Source organism: Macaca thibetana, chromosome 6 (assembly GCF_024542745.1).
Source record: "Macaca thibetana thibetana isolate TM-01 chromosome 6, ASM2454274v1, whole genome shotgun sequence".
Lineage (NCBI taxonomy): Eukaryota > Metazoa > Chordata > Mammalia > Primates > Cercopithecidae > Macaca > Macaca thibetana.
In genome coordinates, this window is record NC_065583.1 from 124,960,000 (window position 1) to 124,973,566 (window position 13,567).

The 13,567-nt window shown below is 40.3% G+C and overlaps 1 protein-coding gene and 1 long non-coding RNA gene across 2 annotated transcripts; one reads left to right on the top strand and one right to left on the bottom strand.

The window, feature by feature from the left end:
• Positions 1–235: 235 nt before the first annotated feature.
• GZMK (granzyme K) lies at positions 236–10,096 on the bottom strand. Its single transcript, XM_050794111.1, has 5 exons — positions 9,943–10,096; positions 9,521–9,668; positions 3,774–3,924; positions 2,728–2,997; positions 236–604 (listed from the first exon to the last, which is right to left on the bottom strand). The coding sequence occupies exons 1-5, from the start codon at positions 10,004–10,006 to the stop codon at positions 443–445; spliced, it is 795 nt and encodes a 264-aa protein (XP_050650068.1). The 5' UTR covers positions 10,007–10,096; the 3' UTR covers positions 236–442.
• A 63-nt stretch (positions 10,097–10,159) lies between these two features.
• Positions 10,160–13,013, top strand: LOC126956885 (uncharacterized). The gene is made up of 3 exons (XR_007726524.1): positions 10,160–10,403; positions 11,590–11,678; positions 12,790–13,013. It is a non-coding gene; the product is annotated as an uncharacterized LOC126956885 (long non-coding RNA).
• Positions 13,014–13,567: the final 554 nt, after the last annotated feature.

Sequence of the window (13,567 nt, forward strand, 5' to 3'; positions counted from 1 at the left end):
ATGCCTATAGTTAACAATAATGTATCGCACTCTTAAACATTTGTTGAAAGGGCCTATCTCATGTTTAATGTTATCACAACAATGAAAACAACCCAACAACTTAGGATGATCCAGCAGAAGTCACACCTGGTTGAAGGTGGTACCATTACTGTTTTGTTCAGTGACCTTATTGCCCTTTGGGGAGCGTGGGTGGAATGGGGGTAGATATTACTTCATGTGATAAAAGACAAACAGAGAGTCTTCTAAATTTTATTTAGAATAAAACCAGCATGGTAGAAATACATCAGTGATACAAGAGAAAAAGAACTTGATTCCTTAATAAAATGACTTACAAGTACAAAAATGGACCCCATCTTGTGTTCTGCTTTACTTACATCCAACTCTAACCTGTGAGCATATTAGGAAAAAAGAAGCAAGTGCATCCAAGAAAATCATTTGTAACTTAATTTGTATGAGGTGGGGCAAGGTTGCTTTTGATCCAAGTCTGGTATTTCTTGTTTAGCAGGGTGTAGATTCCAGGCTTTTTGGCGACACCACATTCATGACCTCCAGAGACTATGGCATGGAAGACACCTTTACAAATCAAGGGGCCCCCTGAATCACCCTGGAAAGAAGAAAAAGGGAAAATATGTGGTGAGAAGCTGTTGGAATTTTTTTTTTAAGCACCAACTGTTGATTGTTCAAAGGAGTATTATCTGGGTCGTTGCTTTCTTTATGTCCTGGAGAGTGTCTGACACTGCCTTTTACTCGTTATAGGTTCTCTATATGCCTGTCTCTGTCTAGGACTATGTTTCTGCCTACTTGCTTCTCTGTTTATGTCTCTAACTATGACTATGACTATGCCTCTGCCTCTGTCTCGGTGTCCATGTCCTTGTCTCCGTTTTGTCCCTATCTATGTCTACTTTCCTCTGGGAATCAATGACTGTTGACTATTTATTAAAGAATGGATAAGGTTTTAAATAATCCACTGAAATAAAATAATCTTTTAAAGTTGTATATTTCATTTTGATGCTCATAGACCTAAAATCAAATTGCTATTGAGAGTAGCAGAAAAGAGCAATGTATTGTAGTAAATGTCTTGATGGCAGGAATTATATGTTCTCTGTTACTTATTTATTTTTTTGCATCCTCACATGGTTGGACATAGTGCTATGTATATGTACCACACTTAGTAAATACTTAGTGAATGAAATGATTTTTGAAGATTCACTCTAACAGCAAAACATGTAACTAAATTCTATCAAGTGAAGGGAAAGAGCTAGAGAGGGGATGGCATGGTCTTTTAATGAAGAGCTGGCTTCTTTGAAGACCAGCCTTTCTCTTTGCTGATGTTCACATTGCAAACTGCAGTGCCTTGTACTTTGGTCAACCATGATAACAGATGTTTAGGAGGGTGATGGTCTTGGGTACTGCAGATGCAAAAGACATTTGAAGTCATCATATCCTCTTCCCCAATAATACTTAATATAGTATGAAATGAATACTGTATTCTAATTTTTTAAAAAATTAGTAATTCATTTGTACTATATATTAGTATAGTTCATATAAACATGAACACCTATTTTTTTCTTTACCATCTTAGTAAACAAAAGATTTTGAAAAATATAATGACTCTTGTTCCTTTTTTTAAGACAGGATCTCATTTTGTCACACAGGCTGGAATGCAGTGGCAAGATCTCGGCTCACTTCAGCCTCAACCTCCTGGTCTCAGGTGATCCTCCCACCTCAGCCTCCTGAGTAGGTGGGACTACAGGCGTATGCCACCATGCCCGGCTAATTTTTGTATTTTTTGTAGAGACAGGTTTTCACCATGTTGCCCAGGCTGGTCTCAAACTCCTGAGTTCAAGAGATCCACCCACCTTGGCCTCCCAAAGTGCTGGGATTACAGGTGTGAGCCACTGTGCCTGGCCTTTTGTTTCTTTTTGTTAGTCAGCAGTATGGTCTGAATGTTTGATTCCTCCGAATTCATACGTTGCAATCCTCACTCCCAAGGTGAGGGTATTAGGAGGTGGGGCCTTTGGGAGGTGATTAGGTCATGGAGGTGAAGGCTTCATAAATGAGATTAGTTCCCTTATTAAAGAGGCCTAAGAGAGACCCCTCACCCCATCTACCATGTGAGATTAGAGTGAAAAGAAGCCGTTTATGAACCAGAAAGTAGGCCCTCCCCAGACACCAAATGTGCTAGTGCCTTGATCTTGGTCTTGAACAGAATAAAGTTCTGTTATTTATAAGCCACCGAGTTTATGGTATTTTGTGGTGGCAGCCCAAACAGACGAAGACAGTCAGTCAGCATTACTTATGAAACACATACTGTATATTTGAGCTTTTTGCATTTGAGTCTTATAAGACCTCCTTATTGATTAATCCGCAAGGTGGTTCTTTAAATAAGTTATCTTCTAATCACCACTAGTGACTTCAGGGTTGGTAGACTTTCTAAGGAGGATAACACCTCTCATAGGAAGCCTGTAAAAGTTGTCAGATATAGTCTATTATCCTGATTAACAAACATTTAGTGGGTGCTTATGAAGCATTGGGGAAGTTTTTACAATCCATTCACATTGGTAGATGAAAAAGAATAGAGAATGCTGTGCAGGAATGGAGAGAAAGTGTTTAGAATTGTGGTTTTGTATTCTCTATGCCCCTCCCTCCTCCTCAGTGTCAGTGAGCAATGGAAGCTTGGCTACTGTACAGCGCTCCGAGATGCCTGTTTAAAAGAGAGATTCTTACCTTACAGGAATCCTTCTGGCCTTTGGCATCTCCTGCACAGACCATGTCTTTGGTGATAAAAGGGTCGCGATTGTAGTAACTTTGGCTGTTGCAAAGTTTTCGACTTAGGACAGTAACAGTGACTTCTCGCAGGGTATCAGAAGGTCTTAAGAAATCTGGGTCGGTGGCTCCCCAGCCAGTAACCTCGCATTTGGTTCCAGATCTAAGATAGGTTTTGGATCTTACGTGGAGCAGCTTGACATGTTTATTGAGTTTTGCGGCTGTTTGAAGCTGACAGATTGATAAAAGATTGAATTATTTCTTTCCCAGTAGTATTCTGATGCTAGCCTGTGCGTTGTATGTGTGGTCTCCGTCTTAGGCAGGCGTCCCTGTTCTGGAATCTACTTTGGTGGTGGCCTGCAGCTGCATTTGTGGTTGTTGCTTTTCTGACCATGCTCTCTACTCCCCGAGGAGCTCACTGAGGCTTGGGGAGGGAGCTTATAGACAGCAGGAATTTTGTCCAGTCTCGAGCAAACTGGCCTTTGCCCTGCATTGGATGGTTTTGTGTGGAATAACATCCATAGGTCATGACTTTGAGGGCCGGGCTGCTTCCTGCTGGATAGGACCCTTGAGTATGGTCTAGACCAAGTTTGGACTATACTAAGTGTGGTCTAGACTAAGTTGTAACTCACTGCTGAGCCCCTGAAGTCACTTGGTTGGCTCTGTTGTATAAACAACTGTTGTATTTTTTACTTGCTAATGAGAAAAGCATTTGGGAGAAAAGCTTTCAGTGCGGATCCTTGGGCTTTGTAAGATGTTCCCCTCCTACATATGTGAGTATCAGAGTTGCTTTTCCTTGTATAAACGCAGCCCTGATACATTTGTGATAAATTCTTGTTTCTTTCAAGGCAGTATATGGAATAACATGGGCCCTTATAAAATATATCATAATCACCTCAAACATGGGGAGGGTGCTAACAAAATGCTTTTGTGCAGGTGATTAACTAATTGAGCCATCCTGTATAAAAATGTTGACAAAATAGAAGGAAGGCAATGCTGCTACCTACCTTAACCAGCATAATATCATTTGATTGAGGATCTGATGTAAATCTTGGGAATGGTATAAATTTTTTAATCTCCAATATTTGTTTGGAGGCCTCATTCTTTGAGAGAGAGTGTGCTCCTAAAACCACAGTGGGAGACTGGCCTTTGGTAAACCTAAAAAAAGCAAAGAGAATGAAAGCAGCAGAATGATTCCCAAATCCCCCAGTGGGGAGTAGTGATGGTGGAGAGGGTTATATACATAGAGAAACAAGGGCTATCTCCAAGGTAAACTGCTTAAGATTAGGTGGAGTGACAAAGGTCTTAGAGGACCCCAGCATGAATTGATATTAAGGGCCAAATGACTTGCCCTTAATCCCATCCCAAACCAATTCCCTGGAATTGCAAAAGAATATCAGAACTTGTATCCAACTGGGGAAGGAAAAGGAGTGAAATCCTAATTGACTTAGATCAAGTTTAAAACAAAATTGTGTTCATTTATGTAAAAATAAAGGAAATTATATTTCATGAGTTTGTAGTTTGAGATTTACACCAACTACCATTAAAATTTTTTTATTGTGGTAAAATATACATAACAAAATTTACCTTTTTAACCATTCTTAAATGTACAGTTTGGTGGTATGAAGGACATGTATATTGTTATTCATCCACCACTATCATCTCCAGAACCCCAGAACGTTTTTATCTTCCCAACATTAGGTGTTTTAATAATTAAGGTAGCCAGGTGCGGTGGCTCACGCCTGTAATCCCAGCCACCGGGGAGACTGAGGTGGGAGGATCATTTGAGGCCAGGAGTTTGAGAGCAGCCTGGGCAACATAGTGAGACCTCCAATCTCTAAAAAAATATTAAGGGGCACAGTGGTGCCTACTGGGCACGGTGGTGCATGCCTATAGTCCCAGCTGTTTGAGACGCTGAAGCAGGAGGCATTGCCTGAGCCCAGGAGCTGGAGGCTGAAGTGTCACAGCCTAGATGACAGAACAAGGCCCCATCTCTTAAAAACAAACAAACAAACAAACAAGCAAACACCACGAAGACCCCCTCCCTACACTTGCTCACCCACATGCCTAGACCTCATCTCAGGTCAATGTGGGGAAGTAAGGCCCATTACATTGGGCAGTCAGATATTCAATTTGTCCTGTCCCCTCAATTAGAACAAAGATTTGGTCAAGAAAGGAAAACTTTCCTCAAGGGAAGAAAATAATGCTAATTTGAAATGAAGATACTTTAAAGTTAGTAGTCATTCCATCAGGGAGATTTATAGGGTACGAACTGGTGAGTCAGGTGAAGAAATAGATTTGTTTTTGGCTTTTTTTAAACCTTTTTTTTTGAGACGGAGTCTTGTTCTGTTACCCAGGCTGGAGTTCAGTGGCATGATCTCGGCTCACAGCAATCTCTGCCTCCCAGATCAAGCGATTCTCCTGCCTCAGCCTCTCAAGAGGCTGGGACTACAGGTGTGTGCCACCACGCCTGGCTAATTTTTGTAGTTTTAGTAAAGACAGGGTTTCGCCATGTTGGCCAGGATGGTCTCGATCTCCTGACCTCAGGTGATCTACTGGCCTCAGCCTCCCAAAGTGCTGGGATTACAAGTGTGAGTCTCTGTGCTCGGCAGGTTTGTTTTTTACATCTCTGGTCATACACAGTTCTAGTACCAGTGTTACAACAGTGCCACAATTGATCAGATTTACTCTTTGTTGGATAAAATTACATTTACAGCAGTGATAAAGTAGAAATAATTTTTAGAGATTTTGGCAGTACCGTAGAGCCATTTGTATACTACAGATATATTCCATTACAGTGTCTGTCTTTATGAAGCCCACCTCAGATCTTTTAATTGTATTTGCTTATGTGTAACTATTTCTTTTGTACTTGAAAAAGCTACCAAAGTAGATTGCAGTAAAAACACACATACTCATGCATACAGGTTAATAAAGATTAATAAAAGTTACAAAGAGCACAGAAACATACAGAAAAAGGAAGACATGATTGTTTCAGATTTGGAAAATGAGCAAATGCCTGTGGTGGAGTGGGTTTGCTTATGGCAGAGCTGTGACCGCCTGGAATGACCACTTTTTGGTTTGTACCAAAAGAGGTTATTTTTATTTATTTTGGGAATTCCAGCTCTATTTGTTGAAAAGTTTGCCTATTGCAAAATCAGGATGGGGTGGAAATTTCTCATAGGATGTGGACTGGATTTCCTAGGATTGATTTGAATTTGAATTCAAATTCAACATACCCACTAAACCCAAAACTTTGTAGGAGAAGGGTGACAAAAATCTGCAGGATGAATGCTCTAACAGAAAGGTGGGCATGTGCCTAAATGACTCACACAAAGAAGGCTGTGAAGTACAAATGAGAGGTATGGAAGGTGGACTTTCACTAAGGGAGGGGTGCTGAAAAAATGTCTGGTTTTTTTTTTCATCTTTTACTAATTTCCTCGGCGAGTCATTGCCTTTGAAATGTTTTGGTTATTTTTGTCTCCACTGGGATGTGTTAAGACCAAAAACAACCCAAGCAGACCATTATTCCTTCTGAACTTTCAATTTCTAGATATCCTTCAACTGTAATCTGTGCTACTGAGGTCAAGTTTTCTGCCCACGGGATACCTGGAATTACTTGAGTTCTAGGATCCCACCTCCTTAGCTAAACTGAAGTCTGAATTCACACAAAGGAGAAGTGATAATACCAGTGTTTTTGAGTTGCGCAACACAGTGTTTCCCCAAGTGCAGTCTTCAGACTTGCTTCAGAATCACCTGGAGGTATTGGCTTAAAATGTGGTTTCCTGAGTCCCACCCTGAACTTTCCTGGAAGAGAATCATATACGGAGCAGAACGACAGTGGGGCTTATAGTAGGTCTGCTGAAGATATCTGTAAACATTGTCTCAACTGAGCCTAACAACAACCTTTCTCAAGGCTGGTAAAGCTGATGGGCTGTGTATTCATTACCAGTAAAATATTGTTCTTTGACTGGTCCAAGGTGACATACCTCATAAATAGGGGAATCAGGATCCAAATTTGACTTTTGGTGACTCCCAGTCCAGTGCTCTTTCCTCAATCCCTCTTTGAACCCCGTGCCAACCCCCTTGAAGCCTCTTCTTTTCTCTGCCAGCCTGCCTGGACGCTTAGCAGTGTTTCTGTTTAGACCCACCCCTTGAGGTCTGGCAGCAAAGGCAGGGTCCCTATGTCTTGGAGATTTCTCTTGCCTAAGAGAGAGGGAGAAGAACTTGGCTGTCAGACAGGGAGGTCTTCCCAGTCTTATCTCGTCAACATCAGATTAGTTCCTTGGTTATTACCATGGAAGGCACAGATAATTGTATAACAGTACTCGATAACATCTATTAAGTTCTTTGTGTTCTGTGTTAAGCATTTTACAAAGCTTCCCTCATTTAAACCTAACAACAGCGTGGTGAGATAGGTATTATGATAATCTCCATTTTAGAGATGAAGAAATTGAGGTGCAGGTAAGCGAATAAACTTGAGGACCTTTGCCTCCAGGAGGCACATCCAGGCAGGATTAAAGCTCATTTGGCTTGAATCTAGAGCCTGAACATTGAACCATTTTGTTCCAGGAGCCTTGAGCATTTGAGATGGAGTGAGGCCGTGTGGAAGGGGCTGTGGAAGGTTCCATCTAACACCTTGCTAGGCAGGTGGGGGCAGGGGGAAGTGCTCTGTGAGGGGGTCTGGGAGAGAATCAGGAGAACAGGGTATAACAGCTGGTGAGAGTTTTGCTTCTGGTAAGTTAAAATGCTGAAAATAAGTTTGTACAGGACATTTCAATCAATTTCCTTTTATATTTGACATGGCAACTAATAAAGGGGCCAGGATACTGAGGGAGGAGCTGTGTGGATGGCTGGTGAGAAGGGATCACTCCCAGGTTTGACCTTCTTCACAATTTTGCTGAGAGAGAGGCTTGGGGCAAACTATTCCCACAGGATACTGGGGAGTACATTTGTGGGAAGCCACCATTGAGCTATTTCGTAAATATTTTGAATTTCATAAAGCTTAATATTTTTCCAACCACCGATCTGCCTACTTTTTACACCCAAGTGTCCTGTAGAGGAAATGCGTTCTACATATTTTGGAGTTCTTTATACCCCAGCCATTTAAAATGATATTTAGCAATAGTTTGTTTTAAGAAAAAAAAAAAAAAAAAAAAAAACAACCTCTAAGACTTCTCTCCAGTGTTTTTTTTATAATCTCTTTCCCCAGTTTGGGAATCCACTTCCCATGACTTAAATCCACTTGACAAAATTTAAAATTCAACTTAGTAATATTATTTAACTTCCTATAACACTTTATGGCTAGTGAAACACTTTTTCATACACCATGTTTCAGGCCTAGTCAAAGAAAGAAAGAAAGAAAGATCTTTAAACATATTTCTTTCTTTCCATCCAATGTTTGTTGAACATTTAAAAGTCAAGCTCTCTGTCTGGGGAGGTTATAGACCATTTGAATGTGTATCATGAGCATATTTGAAGATGTGCATATTTTGCATTAAATGAACATTTACTGACAGTTCCCCACTCTGTCTCTCTCATCTCGCGGGGGCAAGTGCCCTGGAGAAGAGAGAAGTGATGGGGATGAGAGTGTGATTTCTATGAGGGCAAGAACCCCATGTAAATGAAGTAACCATATTAAATTGGAAATCAGTGGGTTGCTATTTAGAGATAGCAGAAGGTCTCCCTGTCTGCAGGCTTCAAAACTTCAATTTGTGATCAAACAGTTCCATTTAAATGGGGCAATCAGACAAAACCCCCAAAGCATGGAAAAGCAAATCAATTGAGTTGTTCTGTTTAGATATAGACAATGCCTGGAGAGCAAACCAGGACAGCTAAGAGAGATCTTTAAGTGAAAGAAAAGGAGAAGGCTCCATTTCAGCTTATTGGGCAAGAAACATAAGGAAACATACACACAAACAAAAAACAAAACCAAAAACCCTAAGCAAACAAACAAAACAACAAACACCAAATTAGTTTTCTACTGGCATTTCCTTTTGTGATGGTTGCAGCATCCCAAGAGGGGTTTTGTGCTTTATTAGCTGAAGTAAGAGAATCCTACGCCAAAATGGACTTTGGGAGGTTTTACTCTGTCTTCAGAAAAGCTTTCATTCTAAGTATCCGAGAAAATAAATCTCTCATTATCTTTCTCTTTTTAGAAGTCATCAATAACTTGTTTTTTTTTTTTTTTTTTTTTTCCACCTAGGAAAGTTGTAAGTGGTGAGTAGCTACTGTTAGGAGTGGCAAAGTAGGCTTCTCATGCGTATAATACTAATGATAATAGCTGCAAATTTTTGTGCTTACTAAATGTGCCAAGCATGCTAAAATACTTAACAGAAACAGATACTATTCTCAAACCCCACAAAGCTGGTATGATATTATTATTACCCCTTTGTAAAATGGGGAAGCTCAGAGCACAGAGCAAGCTCTGGTTGTCTGATTTCCTCTTGAGCAGTGGATCTAACAAGGTCAAGAATACTGTTGCTTCAAATATTACCGTTACTGTGTTCCCTGCATTATACAGAGGACTTGAATTTGTCTAACATCTTGCCTGGGAAAAGCAGCTCAGTTCTCTCTGAAAAGGAAAACCCAGGCCAGAAAGCATGGATGTGGAAGAAGGTAAGTAAATGCCACCAGTTGGTCAGTGACCACAGAAACTAACTGTAGGTCAAATTCTCACTCAGGAGAGGTAAGCTTCTCTTATAGCTATAATACATTGCAGAAAAAACACATGCCTGGAAAAGTGTGGCGGACTTACGGATATTGGCAGTGGGCCGCTGTCAGCACCCACTGTGGATCAATCAGAACACCTCCACAAACGTGATGTCCGCCATACTGGATGGAGGCCATAAATGGCCTGGAGTGAGGTGACACTTCTTTCCCTCCAATAATTTCCATATTGAAACCTACAAAAGTAGACCAAAAGATTTCACACAAAAGATCTAAACAGACTGTTTCATGTAATTCTTCCAATGACAGGCACTATATTATTTTCAAAGCTTAAAGAACAACAATAACCCTACCTAAAAGCTACAATAATTTTACTGATGAAAAATTTGTATAATACATTACAGTTCAGAAAGATAGGAATGATTGTGAAAATAATTTTCATCTATAATATAACAATATGGTCAGTAGAAATTCATTTAAAGTTTACATGTAGATATAGGAGATACTTACACACAGGAGTCATACAAGCCCCAGCTATTAGGAAAAACAGAGAAAAGGAAGAAAACTTAGTCATTTTAAAGACTTAGATTTAAGAAGCCCAGATGAAATGCTTTGATTGTGTGATGAAGGAAGAAGATTCTGAAGACTGCGTTTGGTTCTTGTAAGTTTTGACTTTCTCACCACAAGTGTTCTAGGGGTAAGATTGTTTTCACACCTAGGTGTAAATGTTATGTATCAGTTTGGGGACTTTCAGGTCTGTGCTTTTAGCACTTTTTTGTTTTGTGTTGTTTTGAGATGCAGTCTCCCTCTGTCACCCAGGCTGGAGTGCAGTGGCTCTATCTTGGCTCACTGCAGGCTCTGCCTCCCGGGTTCACGCTATTCTCCTGCCTCAGCCTCCCGAGTAGATGGGACTGACTACCTGTGCTCACCATCACGCCCAGCTAATTGCTTTTAGCACTTTTTTGGGAGAGGTATGTGGGCCATAAAGAACTCCTATCTGGGGATACCATCTGTAATATCTGTATCAGAGTACTTATGTTATAAATAAAATTTATACTATATATGTATATAATATTTATAAATGAAAAATATCCATGCAGTAAGAATGTAATGAAGTTTCAGACAGAGTTCAAAGATGTCCATTGCTCTCAAGCAATACTTACTATTTTTCCTGGCACAAAATGGTGCCTATCGTATTTCATTCTTCTCTCTTTTTCATTTGAACATAGATATGGTTACCTCACAATGTGGCTTAGCTAAAGCCTGAGCATCATCCAGAGAAAGCCAAATGTTTTGCAGCAAACATCCCTACTCATGTCGTTTTTCTAAGTTTGCCCAAATTTGGTTAAATTTTAGTTACATTTTTGTGAGATTTCATAATGTTATTAAAGGTGAGCATTGGCAACTATTTTTGATTCAGAGTCTCTCTTTTACTCACTTTTAACTGAAAATGGCTGTATGCTTTTCCAGGGACTTAATAATAATGTCTTTTAAAAATAAAGGACTGCATTTTGTACTTCTCCCCAGAGCAGATGACAATGCGTTGCCAGGCCTTCAATAAAAAAGGTATTAGACTCAAGATTCTACAAGATTCTGTTGGTACCAGACACTGATCAGCAGTGCAAATATAAAATGAATACAAATAGATCACGCACCAGAATGCCAACCACTTCCTAGAAATACTGATCAAAATTTGCATTACATCAACAGATCTTTCTTTTAAGATGTATGCATTCTGTCTTCCATTCATTTTAGAAAGGAGAATTAAAATCCAGAACTTTTATGCTCAGCAGATTGCAAGAGATTCCTATCACATTGTTTTCTAGCACAGAAAGTAGGAATAATAATAATTAATATTATAATTATATATTATAACTTAATAATATATAAGTAAAATGCCTGAAGTTATTTCCAAAATTCTTTTTATGTGATCATTTATGGTTTCATTTCTATGTCTTTGAGGAAAGCAGGACAACTATTATATTTACATTACAATGGAAGAAATAAGTTCCAAGAGGCTAAGTAATTTGCCCAAGGCAACACAGCTTATGACCTAGACCAAATCACCTGCCTGACCTCCCTGTATGTTAACTTACATGTGAATGAGTACTCTGCCAGAACACAGAATTTTATAAAAAGCCTGCTTCCCTTGTACAGGGATGTGGCAACAGCAAAGCCTTCTACATATTAAACGGAATGAACAAAACCAATGCAGAGCAGTGACTTCCTGCCAGAGAGAGCAGAAGGTGAGATAAGGAGGAGCCAGGTTAAGAAAAGCCACAAGCTTAATAAACCAAACTTATTACTCCCACTCAAATGTCCCTGTGAATTTTCAAGTCATCTTTGTCACTGTTGATGTGCCTTGGATGGCTTTACTGTGTGCCATTGTTCCACATTGGAAGGCGGACAGGATGGCATCTGTTCCCTGCTACATCCCAGTGATGCTGGGATCATAAGGAAGATGGTGTGTGACAGGTAGAAGTCATCTGAACTCTAAGGAAGAAATAAATTGTAAAGGACAAAGCTTCGTGTGTGTGTGTGTGTGTGTGTGTGTGTGTGGTGGGGGAAATGGGAATGGTTACAAACATCTCTCAGCTGCTTATTTCTGAGGAGTAAGGACTAAAGTCCACATAGCATTGTACAAATTACTGAACGTTTTTAGCTGTATTTCCAGGGAAGTGGTTGTCCTTAGTCTTGTTTTATGGATAAAGAAACGGAAATGCAGGGACTTGCTTGAGATTACCGCGTTAGTAGGTGGCCCTTAAGCGCCTATGTGCTGGCTCCCAGCTCCATGTTCCTTTCAACCTGACTACATGCCTGCCTCTTTTGAGAAGTCCCTGGGGGCTTAGATGCTCTGAGAGACAAGCTGGCTGTGCAGAAGAGAAAAAGGGTTTAGCCATATGCACTGCGTGCAATTAGACATGGGTGAGATTTAGTTCAGTTGGGAAGGGTCTCATAACTCTTTCTTGTAGCTGACTTGGAAAATTCTGAGAATCATGTTGGTTAATAGCAATGAGTTATTTGGTTTTGGCTTCAGACCAATTAGCCAGTTAATAGTATCATTTGTTATTATATTCAAGATCCTGGATTTGAGAACAGTGGGCTATGTAACATGATGAGCTCGGTGATCTAATTTATTTCTGGGTGTTGGTTTTCGTTCTGTTGAGTCTGCTGCAGGGAGGGCCGTGTTTGCTTTGGATGGCTTTACAGCAGCTGTACCGGACTGAGCAAGTGCAAGGCCGTGCTCAGAGCAGGGCTGGCCTTCACACGTCGTGGCCTTGTGGTTCTCCTTTGCTGTGTTTAGCTGTCTTTCTTGCTGCTCTTAGAGATGTTGTTTCTGCCTCTCCTGTGTTTCAGGATACCCTTATAGAACAGCTGTTCCGCTGCTCCAAAGGCCTCGTGTGGTTCTACCCCTTGGACTGCCTTTCTTCAACAGCCCAGACACCTGCTCCGTCAGATTTATAAGCCACACCCCCTAGAGCCATGTCAATCAAAGCATGATCCGCAGACCTGTGCCAGTCTCCGAACCTGTTTCTTACTGATTTGGAGCAAGATGGGGACAGAAATTGAGAGCCAGAGTTTAGAAACTGTAACAGCTACTTAACATGTCACTGTATTAATTTATTTTATTAATGAAATATAGTTTTTCCAATATAATAAAAATTGGGTGTGTATTTTGTATGCCTTTGTTTTTTATTTAATTACTTTTTTTCTATTTATTTGTATTGTATAAACGTATCAGTTCACAATGGGCTGAAACTGAAAACAAACAAATTAACAAACTAAAACTCCAAACATGCTGGTCTCTCCCACAGGTAGTCTGAGAAACACTGCTCTGTAGACATAAGTGCAAAGCAGATTTGTTTCAAGCCCTTCCCATTTATTCCCTTTTACATTCCTTTGAAAAATGTTCTCAACATCAAGGTTTCCCAGGCTGTCCAACCATCCCCAGCCCTTGGTACTTTACATCAGGATTTGGCAGAATTTCCCTGGGTCCCTCCCTTGTAGCCCACCATCCTCCGGTCCTTGACTTCTGTCCAGTAATGGCTTGGCTAATTTGGTAAATGAATCTACTAACACCCATAGTGAAACTATGGCAGCTTTGAAAATTGGGCTTGGGAAGGATATTGGGGTG